The sequence below is a fragment of the Apium graveolens genome, unplaced genomic scaffold, assembly GCF_009905375.1.
Source record: "Apium graveolens cultivar Ventura unplaced genomic scaffold, ASM990537v1 ctg8062, whole genome shotgun sequence".
NCBI classification, from domain to species: domain Eukaryota; kingdom Viridiplantae; phylum Streptophyta; class Magnoliopsida; order Apiales; family Apiaceae; genus Apium; species Apium graveolens.
In genome coordinates this window covers 20,588-33,185 of record NW_027420857.1, presented here as the reverse complement: position 1 = coordinate 33,185, position 12,598 = coordinate 20,588, and the positions used below count along the sequence as shown (strand labels likewise).

General features: G+C 36.0%; 1 protein-coding gene across 1 annotated transcript; it reads left to right on the top strand.

Moving 5' to 3' along the window:
• Positions 1–10,582: 10,582 nt before the first annotated feature.
• LOC141704623 (uncharacterized) lies at positions 10,583–11,125 on the top strand. Its single transcript, XM_074507831.1, has one exon. It carries the CDS (start codon positions 10,583–10,585, stop codon positions 11,123–11,125), a length of 543 nt encoding a protein of 180 aa, XP_074363932.1.
• Positions 11,126–12,598: the final 1,473 nt, after the last annotated feature.

Here is a 12,598-nt window from a genome sequence, read left to right as displayed (position 1 = left end):
AAATAAAATTTAAAACTGTTCAAAAAATATTTTAAAAAAGAGTACTTAAAAGATTGTAGCATGAACTTTGTTTTAATCAAAATCTTATGCCAAATATGTGTTATCATTACACACATAGATTAAGAATCGAGCACTAACAAAATTTGAGCCAATAAATTACTATTTATGATCATATTAAAAATTCCTAAATATAAGACCATTACAATTTAACATTTTACTCCTTTTCTTTTAGCCTTTTCTTTGCTTTCTCTTCTGATGATGCATAGGTGATATGGGTGAACCCGCTGGACGGGTTAGAGGATAAAAATGACCCAGCACACTTACCTGGGTTTGTAAAAATTTTAACGGGTCAACATAAAACTATACTTTTGACCCAATCCTATTATTTATATATTGGGTTGGATCGGGTTGGTTCAGGTTAGGTCAAACCCCCTTATCATGGTTCGATTCCCAAATAAGAATAGAAAATTAAAATCTAACATTAATACATGACCAATGAAAATTCTAAAATATAATTCGAAAATGAAATTATTTTTCACATGGGAGTATGACTAGAAGACCGGAATAAAAAAAATTGACAATCGAACATAAAGTTCTTGATGAGTTGTAGAAAGAGTATATAAAAGTTCAAAAGATTATACATCACTCGCTATTTAAAAAAATAAAAAATCATACTACTATTATGATTTAAACAAAGTTCATTTAAAAAAAGACATATCCTTGCAAGTATTTTGAGTATATAATTGGAGTAGCTTCTTTATCTGACATCAAACTGTTTCGAGGATTTTACTATAATAATGTATTTTGACTTTAGTTAAAACTTAGTTTTACATAATGTATGTAAATTAATTTATAAATTATATATATATTACTATTATATAAAAGACAAAACATTGAAAGTTTTTTTTATGGTACCTGTTTTATAGTACACGATTGTTTGTGGAACAAAAACCTGAGTGTGTTAGTATTCAATGCTAGGGTTGGTGAGCTTCGAGGTTAATGGTCGCTCTTGCGTTCAGGACTATCGATCCTTGCAAGATGCATACGCATCTATGTGTTGTAGAGAATCAAGCCAAAAACGTAGTTCTAGGTTGAGGGGTAGAGCCCTTTATATAGAGGTGAGTCCAGTGTTAGACTTTTGTTGGGAGACTTGGTTGATAAGTCTCCAACTTAGATGGTGATTATGAGTCCTATTGAGGAAGGAGCTCTAGAACCTATCTGTGTAGGACTTTGAGTCTGTTTAGACCATATGTCTCTACTCTTTCAGCCGTATTGAGCCTAGTCCTTGAACAATTTATGTTCTTGGACCTTGACGACCCTGAGCTGGTGGGCCTTGCCTAAATGGGCTGTCTTGATCTTACTACGAGCTTGGACCAGACATGTCTATACTGGACTTCAGACAAGAAGCCCAAGTGTAATTAATGCGACATTAAATGTGTCTTTAGGATGTATTTTCTATCCATATCATTAGCCCCCCAACTTCCATGAATACTGCTCGAGTTTTCGTGGAAGTTGTAATGGTCTATTCGCGACTCGGGGTACTTTCGGCCATTCTTGGGTATCGGCCCTTCATGGGTATCGGCCCTTCATTGGTATCGGCCCTTCATGTGTGTCAGCCTTTCATGGGTATCGTAGTTTTTATTGTAAAGTTTGGAGCAACCTACATATTTACAACGACTTATTAGTGCAAGTACACACACTTAAGGCCTTTGCACAGGCTATTTGGATAGTGTTTAACACTAAACGGCCCTATCCGGGGCTAAAAACCGAGCGTTTATCACCCTTAACCTTCGACAAGGTTAATTATAAGGTGAAAGCTGCTAACTATCCCTAATCTGGGCTAATCGGCCCTAATATGGGCTAATTTCCATGCACAAGTCCTAATTAGGCTTAAAAGAGCCTAATTTTAAGCTAGAATGCACTAATTGGCCTTAATAGAGGCTAATCGGCCCTAATCGGGGCTAATTAAGACTAATCAGTATGTATAAGACACTAATTATCCCTAATTCATACTAATTATAAGAGTGACCTGGGTTAAAACGACCATAATCTGGGCTAATTTCACCACAACAAATCACTAATTCCCAATAATTTGGGTTAATTACGCCTAATATACACTAATTAGCCCTAATCTAGGCTTAATTTCACTAAACGGCCCTAATCTGGCCTTAATCTTAAAACCTTAAAATTTAAAAAAATTTCAAAACTTTTCTGATTTTTTTTCATTTTTTCGAAATTTTTCAAAAGGGGTTACCGGGGTTGTGCAGAACCACTTGTAGCAGGACTCTACAGGAGGCTCTGCTCGGCCTCATGCCCTCAAATGTGGGCTACTCGGCCACTTTGAGGAGAACCTCCTGGTCGGCCTTTTGGTGGTTGCCCAGGGGTTCCTGCCCCTAACTTTTTTTTTGAACTTCTCACTAAGAGTTCACGGTTTCTACATACCTTTTCATGCCTTTGCTTCTGATGGTTGCCCATGGAATTAACTTCATGGTTGCCTTTAAGTTCCGCAGGGCTCTGTTACGACTGTTTCGGTGAACGTTCTGTACTCATCCTAACGGACGTTATGTACTCGTTCTTGCTGAATGTTCTGTGTTCTATTGAACTTGTATATATAGAAAAGTCTTATACTCCATCGAATTTGTCCAAAACTCCTTCGTAGGATGTTCTATACTCCAACAAGCTCGTTTTCAGTGGACGTTCCAATCTTCACAAAACTTGGTTTTGCTGAGAGTTATGGTTTTCGAGAAATTTCCTAAGGACCTCTCAAGAGGGTCTCCGGAACAACTTTTGAAGGCCTCATGGTTCTCCTACAGGAGTTTCTGGTCGGCCAAAAGGCCTCAACTTGAGGGCTGGTCGGCTGGCAGTGCCCCGGGGGCAAGTTGTGGCAGTCATGGCTCTCCTACAAAGGCTTCTGGTCGGCCAAAAGGCCTCAACTTGAGGGCTGGTCGGCTGGTAGTGCCCCGGGGGAAAGTTGTGGCCGTCATGGATCTCCTACAAAGGCTTCTAGTCGGCCATACGCCCCCTATTTTTGTGCTAGTCGGCCAGGAGTACTCTGCACATAAGTTGGGGTCGTCACGGCTCTCCTACAGAGGCTTCTAGTCAGCCATATGCCCCCCATTTGTGGACTGGTCGGCCGGGAGTGCCCCGCACATAAGTTGTGGCCATCACGGCTCTCCTACAGAGGCTTCTGGTCGGCCATATGCCCCCATTTGTGGGCTGGTCGGCCGAGAGTGCCCCACACGTAAGTTGTGCCCATCATGGCTCTGATACGGAGGCTCCTGGTTGGCCAAAATGCCTCAATTTATTGGCTGTTCGGCCAGAGCTTCCCCGCATGCAAATGATGGCCGTCACGGCTCTGATACGGAGGCTCGTGGTAGGCTAAAAGGCCTCAGTTTGTTGGCTGGTTGGCCGGAGCTTCCCTGTATGCAAATTATGGCCATTATGGCTTTGATATGGAGGAGAACGTTTTGTTCTCGTACTCGTGAGTTCAGCTGAAGAGATAATCTTGTCTTAATTTTCACTAATTTTTCTAATCATGGTGATTAACATAATTGTCCTTTAGTTAAGACTAATGACTTGTATTTGGTTTCAGCCAGGCTTTTTTTTGGAAGACTGATACAATAAGCGATGCCATGCATCGCTTTTCTCGTTTATTATGTCGTCCTTTCTTGCCTTTCTATCGCTCTTCTTCATCATTTCCGGTGTTATTTTAGGGAGGTACCTGCTAGCGCGAATCAGGCAGACTTACGACCTGATGTAGCAGGTGACCTTTTTTCTATAAAAGAAGATGATAAGTGCTCATTTTTATTCACACCTTCATTCCTTACCTTCTCAAATTCTCAAACTCTCTCAAGCTTGTATCTTTCTCCAAGCTCTTCAAGAATGTGTGGCGGACAAGGTCCTAGCAAGTCCTCTTTTTCTCAAAAGGAAGCTCTACACAAGAGGGCCACTCTCCGCTCCCTCCAAGGTATAGCTCATATTTCCCCCTTCTCAATTGACCGTTGTTAAAACAGTCTGAAGAGTATGTTAGATGAGAGGGCAGACGAGTACCCTAGTACCGTCCATTTCGACGCGTTTCTCACAGAAGTATGCTCCGTGAGAAGGATGTCGAGGAGATTAAGTCGATTTACTCCTGGCCCGACTGCTTAAGGTTTCGTAAAGCTAAGCCAAGTGAGAGGGCTTGTAACCTTTGCCACCAAAGGCTATTTCTATTCAAGGCGGCCCTTAAGTCCGGGCTAAGGTTTCCCCTGCACCCTTTCATTCTGAGACTTCTAGCTAAACTCAAGATTCATCCATGCCAGCTCTACCTAATGAGTGGTCTTTTATAATTTGATTCATAGTGTGATGTCTTGACTTAGGCATCCCCTTAAGTGTGACGATTTTCCGTATTATCTTCATGATGAAGCCTTCTCCTTTGAATCAGCCTGTCTGGGTTGTGATACAACACAGAGCCCACATTCCTCATATGTTGAACACCAGTTTTCTCAATGACTTGAACCACAAAGGAAACAAGAAGTTTGTGGTCGTTGGGCGGGAAGGATGGAGACTGGGGGGCATACTTCAGACGTGACTTTAGCAGCCCAGTTGATAGTTCTCACTTAATTCTCAACCTTTCTGATGCCGAGCTTCTAGCCAGAGATCTACTCACTAAAGATGATGGGGTAACCCCTTATTGGGAGTTCATAACAGAAGTCAAGCTTGTGGAGCTGGCCTTAGTTCCCTCTCTATTGAGGTTATTTATCTTTGTTTTTCCTTAACTTTGTGCAAGTTTGTTTTAATATCTGCTTTCTTTTTCTTCTTATTTCAGCTGTAGAGGCTCTCGATGCCAAAGCCAAGCCGAGCGATGCTGTTACGGGCAAGATGGCCAGAGATGCAAATAAAAAGGCCAACCATATTCTAAGGTTCCAGCATTCCTTGAGGCGTTGGGATCTGGTCAGAAAGAGAACCAAAGATTTTGACGGGAGTGCCAGGACCCCTTTTGAGCCGGGATGGGGTATCTCTTCCAGCGACTCCGTATTCGGCATCCCGGGCCTTGCCCTTGAGTGGTCGAGGAACTGAATCACTCCTCCTGACCTCCTATTCATCTCTTCTGGTGAGAAGCTTCTTGAGGCCGAGATGTTGGGGGCTCACGCCCTCTATCAGGTAAATTTTTATTTAAGTTTTCCTTTTTTTAGAACTTGGAAAGTATTATAGGAATCACTCTTGGGGGCTCGGCCCTTCATACTTAAACTTTTTATAACTATACTCATACTTTCTTTGTCAGGCCAATGCCTACTTCGTTGCGTCCTCTACTCAGGCTGTCAAGATGAGAGGCGACTATGCTGCACTGCAGACTTCCATGAACAAAATGACTGTCTCCGTGGGGGAGTGGGAATCCAAGGCTCATGAAGTGGAGGGAAAGCTCGCCGTTATGGAGAGGAAATAGGCTAGCTCGGAGGAGAAGAGGAAGAAGGAATGGAAAGACCTCAAGGGAGCTTATCACAGATCCTCTAGGTTCACCAAAATGATGGACGAACATGATGATGAGATGCGTCTTGTTAACATGGCCATGGGTTGGAATATGGGAATCAAGACGCTCAAGGCGTATGGACCGGATGTGGTTGATCCAAGCCTTCTATCTTGCCCCTGGAAACTACCTACCATGGATCTATCCGTACAAGCTTCTGGATCTGTGCCCTCGACTCCTCGTATTGAGGTCTCAATCGAGTTCTAGTCACGGGGGTTCCGGTTTCCGGTTCTAAGGGTAAGGCCCCCTCGGGTAGCCCTAACTCAGAGCAAGGCCCTTCATGGGAAGATTGCGGAGCCGATTCCAGGGAGTAGTGGTTCTTCTTCTGAGGAAGGCTCGGATGTCGAGGGGGAGGGATTCTTCTGATGAGTGAATAACGTGGCCTTGCATGGCCTTGATTGCTATACGTGGCTTTTATTTTCAGAACTCATTGATTTGAACCTTATTGGTCTATAACTTATTGGTCATTCGGGACTCTAACTTATGATCCTTTGGGATCTTTTATCTATGCACTTCGTTTAATTTCATTTCATACTTATCTTTTATTTTCGGCATTTGGTCCTTCAGGATTGCATTCTTTATATGCTCGTACTTAAATAAATTGATAGCCAAGATGATAGACATAAACTTGCATAGATAATATCTCTAAGAAATGGGTTCAACCCTTACATAAGATGGTTTCGTCGACCTTATTTATAAACTTAATACTAAGTACTGGAACCTGTAGTGAATGTCCTAAACATAATAAACCTTCAGGTTTGAAGCATGCCAAGTGCGAGGCACTTCATCACCATTCATGGTCCTCTAACTTGTATGATCCTCGTCCCAGTGTCTTCCTGACCTTATAAGGTCCTTCCCAGTTTGGGGCTAGCTTTCCTCCCTACCCTACTCCAGATGCCTCAATCTTCCTCAAAACCATATCTCCCTGTTGAAAGAACCTTTCTTAAACCCGTCTATTGTAATAAAGGGAGGCTCTTCGTTGATGCTCTGCATGTAGGCATTGGCCTCATCCCTGACCTCGTTAATTATTTATATACCGTAGTCGTAGTAGCACTGACAATCATACATATATATTTTTACTCAACAGAGCATCAGTCATGGATGTGACATAAAAATAATTCATATATCGCAAAGACTAACTACTGATATTCAGAAGTTTTTTCCAAGAATATGAAGATAAATTTGTTATAATATCATCATTCAAATTATTTTGATGTTTCTTTCAATTATGATTATAATATTTATTTTTATTGTAACTTGATAACATTGTATATTATTTTTATAAAATTAACTATTTTCAATTTGATGAATTTTTTTAAATATTAGTTGAACTTGTTAATCCTTCAAAATATCGACTAATATTATTTTTTAGTTAGATAGCATAACATGGATTAAATCAATAGTAGAATACATTATAGTGTTAACCTTTTTCAAATAATTGAAAATAGTTGTACAATATTTTCCAACACTAAATATTTTTTTTGAAATTTATATTGCTAATTTTTAATATTTTTTTTTCAAAATATTGATTTCTATAATTTTTCAAGTTTCTTATTTATATATATATGAGTTAAGTTCTATTGAGTCTTTGTTTTTGGTTGAGTATGGGAGTCCATATATGTTCTGCAAGTAAAATAGTACAATTTTTTTGTAAAATGTATTATAATGTGAATCATGTTCTACAAATATCACTATTTTAATAAATATCTTGCAAATCTTATACATTGACAGGTGAACATTGTAGAACATATGATTTTATAAAATATGATCAGTTTGAAGAAACATACATATTCACGTTGTAAAAAAAGTAAATATTCAAGTTGCTGAACATTAATGAGTAACACACGTTTACGTTATGTAGTTTATTATTTTAGTTTTTAAATTATTGGAAACATAAAACATGAACCATTAGATTGGATTGTAATATAAAGTTAGGATTTTGGACTCGAGAACTCCAAAAAAGGGACTTTATGTATATGATTATTTATAATAACCATATCAAATTGAATAACTATAAATTTAAATATTGGGTCAAGTTCCAGCATGTAAATATTATAAAACCAGCCAGTTAGTAATTATGATACATAATATCAATGACTTGATCGTATAAAGACCTCAAAAATATTAATTTTATTAATATAAGATATTATAAAATTTATCCTTATTGGTAAGATATTCTCGTCAAACTCGTAATTTAAATTTATTAAACATAGATAGTGATGATGTATTTTCGGCTCTTATCATATAGTCAAATTTCGAGTATTTTTTCAAAATGGGTAAAATTCTGATTTTGAAGTTAGTAATTTTGATACATATTATCAATTAAATTGCTTTTATAAAAATCTCAAAGATATTAATTTTTACCAACATAAGATATCACAAAATTTTCTTTGTTGGTAAGATAGTCTAGTCGAACTCGTAATTTAAATTAAACCCAGCTAGTGACGTGATATTTACAGGCACGTCATTTAGTCAAATTTCGAGTATTTTTTAAAAAATTGGTCAAGTTCTAATTTTGAATTCGAAATAAATCGAAATACGCTAATTATAACTTAACTAAATATGTAGTACACATATACAATATTTATATAGTGTATCTCTTTTTAACATATAAAAAAATTTAATTATATGTACAATTTATTTTATTAAAAATATATTTAAAAAATGTATAAGACATAATTTTCAAATTAAAAATTGTATAATAAATAAGGGAATGATCGTTTATATACTATGCTTAATTTTATATCTCAAATTCAATTGTTCAAAACTAATTCCACAAATATTTTAGTAATCCTGTTTAAAGTTAAATAAATTGTCGCTATTTACGACACTGACATATTATGTATATGATAAAAAACTTAACTAATAGTGTGGTTGTGGTGTTAAGTTGATATGGTTGGGAATGTAAGACTCGGGTTCATTCTTCCCAACAACCTTTAAATTTGGTTGGTAGTCGGTCTGGTCACCGTAATTATAATAATTATTTTAACATAAAATACTCTCATAAATAGATAAATATTCATAACAAAGTTAAAACATGTCTAATGATTTGGATTATACAAAATAATTATATTAAATTCACCCGGCGGGCTAAACAAAATTATAGTATTGATCGAAAAACACTACATTTAGTTAGTTGAATTTGAATAAGCGGGCTAAAATAAATAATAATATTATTGATCCTCGCTAAAAACATTATATTATTGGATCAGACTATAACAAAATATACATTTGAAAGGAAATTCGTAGGGTCGATATAATATCATCAAATTAAAGCAAATAATCCATAATATTCGTCTCGGTCTAAAATAAAATAATAATCATCCCGAGCTAGAGTAAAATTAAATAAAACAGTAAGTGTAATTAACTGGATTTGGTTGATATAACGGGTCTTAAGCTAATATAATTTTTTGTCATTAACACATAAAATTTTATCATTGATTCGGGTTTAAACATATTAAGCTAACATAAATGTGAATATAGTTGGTTGAATTTGGTCGACTAATGACAATTCGTATACTACTGATCTCATATAAAATTTATCTTTTAATTAAATATAATATTTTTTCATAAAAACACCTATAAATATCAATAAAATATAAATTTCAATCATTACATTATTTTTAAAACTATAGTATCACTAACTTATACCCCTATGTGTATGTTAAAAGTATAATGAAATCATATTATTAAAATTTTAAATAAATAAGTTTTCGTAACTTAAATTTTTACTTCAAATTGAATTCAAAAAATTATATAATATTAAAATAATCCGTATATCGCACGGGTTTTAGGCCGGTATTAGAATTCGTAAAAATCCAAATTAAAAAATAAAATTCTAAAATCCAAATTGAACAAATCTGAAATTTCAAAATCTCAAAAGTAATTGAAAATCCTGATTTATATTGCTCAATATATTCTGGTTGAATACTGTTTTAAAATAAATTCTAATAATGTTTGAATAAATAAATTGATTGTTGTTTTTTCAAAGTAATTATTACATGATGGTTTCGTTTGCTGGGTAATTACAAATTTTATATTTGATTGTTACAGCATAGGAAAAAGAAATTGTTGGAATTGGGACACTTGTCAAGGGAGATGACGGTTTGTTAGCAAGAGTGTACTTGTGCATAATTGGGGTTTGTTACGATACTTTAAGATACAGGAAGAATATTATGATTAGGAGCTTATTTTTGTACTGATCAAGGATTCTATTAAGTCCTAGCTATCCTAATGGAGGTTATGCTTTAGTTTAAGAAGTATAGTTTGGAAGTTATACTTTAGTTTAAAGATGTATCCCTGACGCACAAACAGTTTGGGTTTGAAGGCACTATATGGACCGTAGATAAAAGGCATTAGAGTCTACGATATCATAGTTACTTTTATGTGTTTCTTTGTTCCTTATATCTAATAGCTAGTGTCGTCCAATGCAGTATGTATGGGTTGCAAATACGTTATCTTATTAGAGGATTTACATAGAGATTAAACTGGAGCAGTCGTCTAGTATTTCAATGCTCTTTGTTCTGTCTTACCTATGATCAAGAGGGTGTCATACCTAAAAATAGAGTAACACTCTATGGACATATCTAAACCAAGAACAAAGACGTGGCTAGAAATTCAGGAATAAGTAAAGGTTTGTGATTATTGGACTGATTGGTGCCTCCTAATTTTGATAATACTCTTTCATGATTGTTATATTGATGTAATATTAGTACTGTTACATTTTTCTTCCTTTCGGAACACTTGAACTGTTTCTTCATACGAATTAACTATGGATGAAATTCCTATGTGCATAATGTTAGAAGTAATGTGTTTTTAAAGACGTAAGTTATCCTATATAAATCTGCTTTTAATATCCAGGAAAATGAAACACTTCTTTCCGTGGTGGTTATGTAACTCAACAAGCCACAACCTTGTAGTATATAAGGTTGTTATCTAATGAAATATCACATACTCTTCCAGTACCTTTTTTTCTCTTATATAATTCATGATATGTTTAACAAATTGGTATCAGAGCTAGATTCGATTAGAAACTGGGCGTAAAGAACAGCAGTAGGCGGAAATAACACGTCAACAATGGCTGCAACAAATCAAGGTGTGAATATTCAACAACCTACAATGCCCATTTTTAATGGTGAAAACTATGGATTATTGGAGTTTGAAGATGAAAACACTTTTCCAATCTCAAGACTTGTGGGATTTAGTGAAAAGTGGAATATGATGAATCAAGCAAATTTAACAAATGCTCAGAAGGAGGCCTTAAAGGAGACTAAAAAGAAAGATGCAAAAGCCCTCTTCTTTATTCAACAAGCTATATCAGAGAGCTTGTTTCCCAGAATTATGAGGGTTGCAACGGCAAAAGAAGCTTGGGAAGTTTTGCAAGAAGAATTCCAAGGAAATTCCAAGGTAAGATCTATTAAGCTACAATCCCTCAGGAGAGATTTTGAGAACTTGAAGATGAATGAGTCTGAAAGTTTGAAGGATTATTATTCAAAAATAAATGAAATTGTCAATCAAATGGCTTTGTACGGTGAAGTGGTTACCGATAAGAAAGTTGTTGAAAAAATTCTGATTAGCTTGACTGATAAATATGATGCTATGGTGTCCATTATTGAATAAACCAAGATATTAACACATTAAAATCTGGTGAGTTGATGGCATCATTACAGTCCCATGAACAAAGATTGATGAGACACTCCGAAAAATCCATTGAAAGTGCTTTGCAATGTAAGCTCAACTAAACAAAAAGGAATCACCGTCTCAGAGTTATAATGGAGGAGTATCATCAAGAGGTGGAATGTTCAATAGAGGAAGAGGAAGAGGCCAAAGAGGAAGAGGAAAAAGTAATTATAACAGATATTTAGGTGATGCAAGTCAATCAAACAAGTGTGAAATATGCAAACGAAGTAGCCATACAGAGAAGGATTGCTGGTTCAAAAGGGAAGCCCTCAATGTCATCATTGTAAGAAATTTGGACATTTGCAAAAAGATTGCAGGTTCAAAAATCAGCAGCAAGTGAATGTATCTGAAGAAAAAGAAGATTGGATATGCAGTCTTTTATGCAAATTGTCAGGTCACAAATGAGAAAAGTAGCACTACTTGGTTATTGGACAGCGGATGTAGCAATCACATGACCGGAGACAACACAATATTTACAAAGATTGATAAAAGTATTACCGTTGAAGTGAAAATGGTAAATGGCATATTGGTTCAGGCAAGAGGCAAAGGTACGATATGTATTCAAACAAAAGATGGCATACGATACATTAATGATGTTTTATTAGTCCCTGATTTAGATCAGAATCTACTTAGTGTCGGTCAGCTCATAGAAAATGGATATGCTGCTTATTTTGAGAATGGTACTTGCACAATTTTTGACAAAAATAAAGGCAGAAAATTGGTTACAAAAATACAGATGAAAAGGGGCAGAAGTTTTCAGCTAATATTCAATTATGATGCTGATTTGGCCTTAAAAGCACACCTGAAAGATGAATCCCTTGCTTTGGCATAAAAGGCTTGGACACATACATTCTCAAGGGCTGAAGGAACTGAAAAATATGGTGTATGGGCTGCCTCAAGTTGAAGATAATAATGAAGTGTGTGAAGGTTGTCCATGGGAAAGCACCATAGAAATTCTTTTCCAAAAGGAGGATCGTGGAGAGCTGGGGGACTGCTGGAGCTTGTTCACACTGACGTGTGTGGACCAATGAGGACTCCTTTCACTTGCTGAAAATAGGTACTTTGTTTATTTATTGATGATTACTCAAGAATGGCGTGGGTTTATTTTATGAAATATAAGTCTGAGGCCTTTAGCATTTTCAAAAATTCAAGAAATTGTAGAAAAACAAAGTGGTTCTTACTAAAAGTTTTGAGAAGTGATAGGGGTAAAGAATATACCTCTAGAGAGTTTGATAAATTTTGTGAAGATGAAGGAATTGATAGACAACTCATGGTTGGTTACTCACCTCAACAAAATGGAGTTTCTGAAAGAAAGAACCAAAACTGTAGTGAATATGGCCAAATCAATGTTAAAGGAGAAAGGGTTGCCAAATTCATTCTGGGCTAAAGCAATTCATACTGCTGTGTACTTAA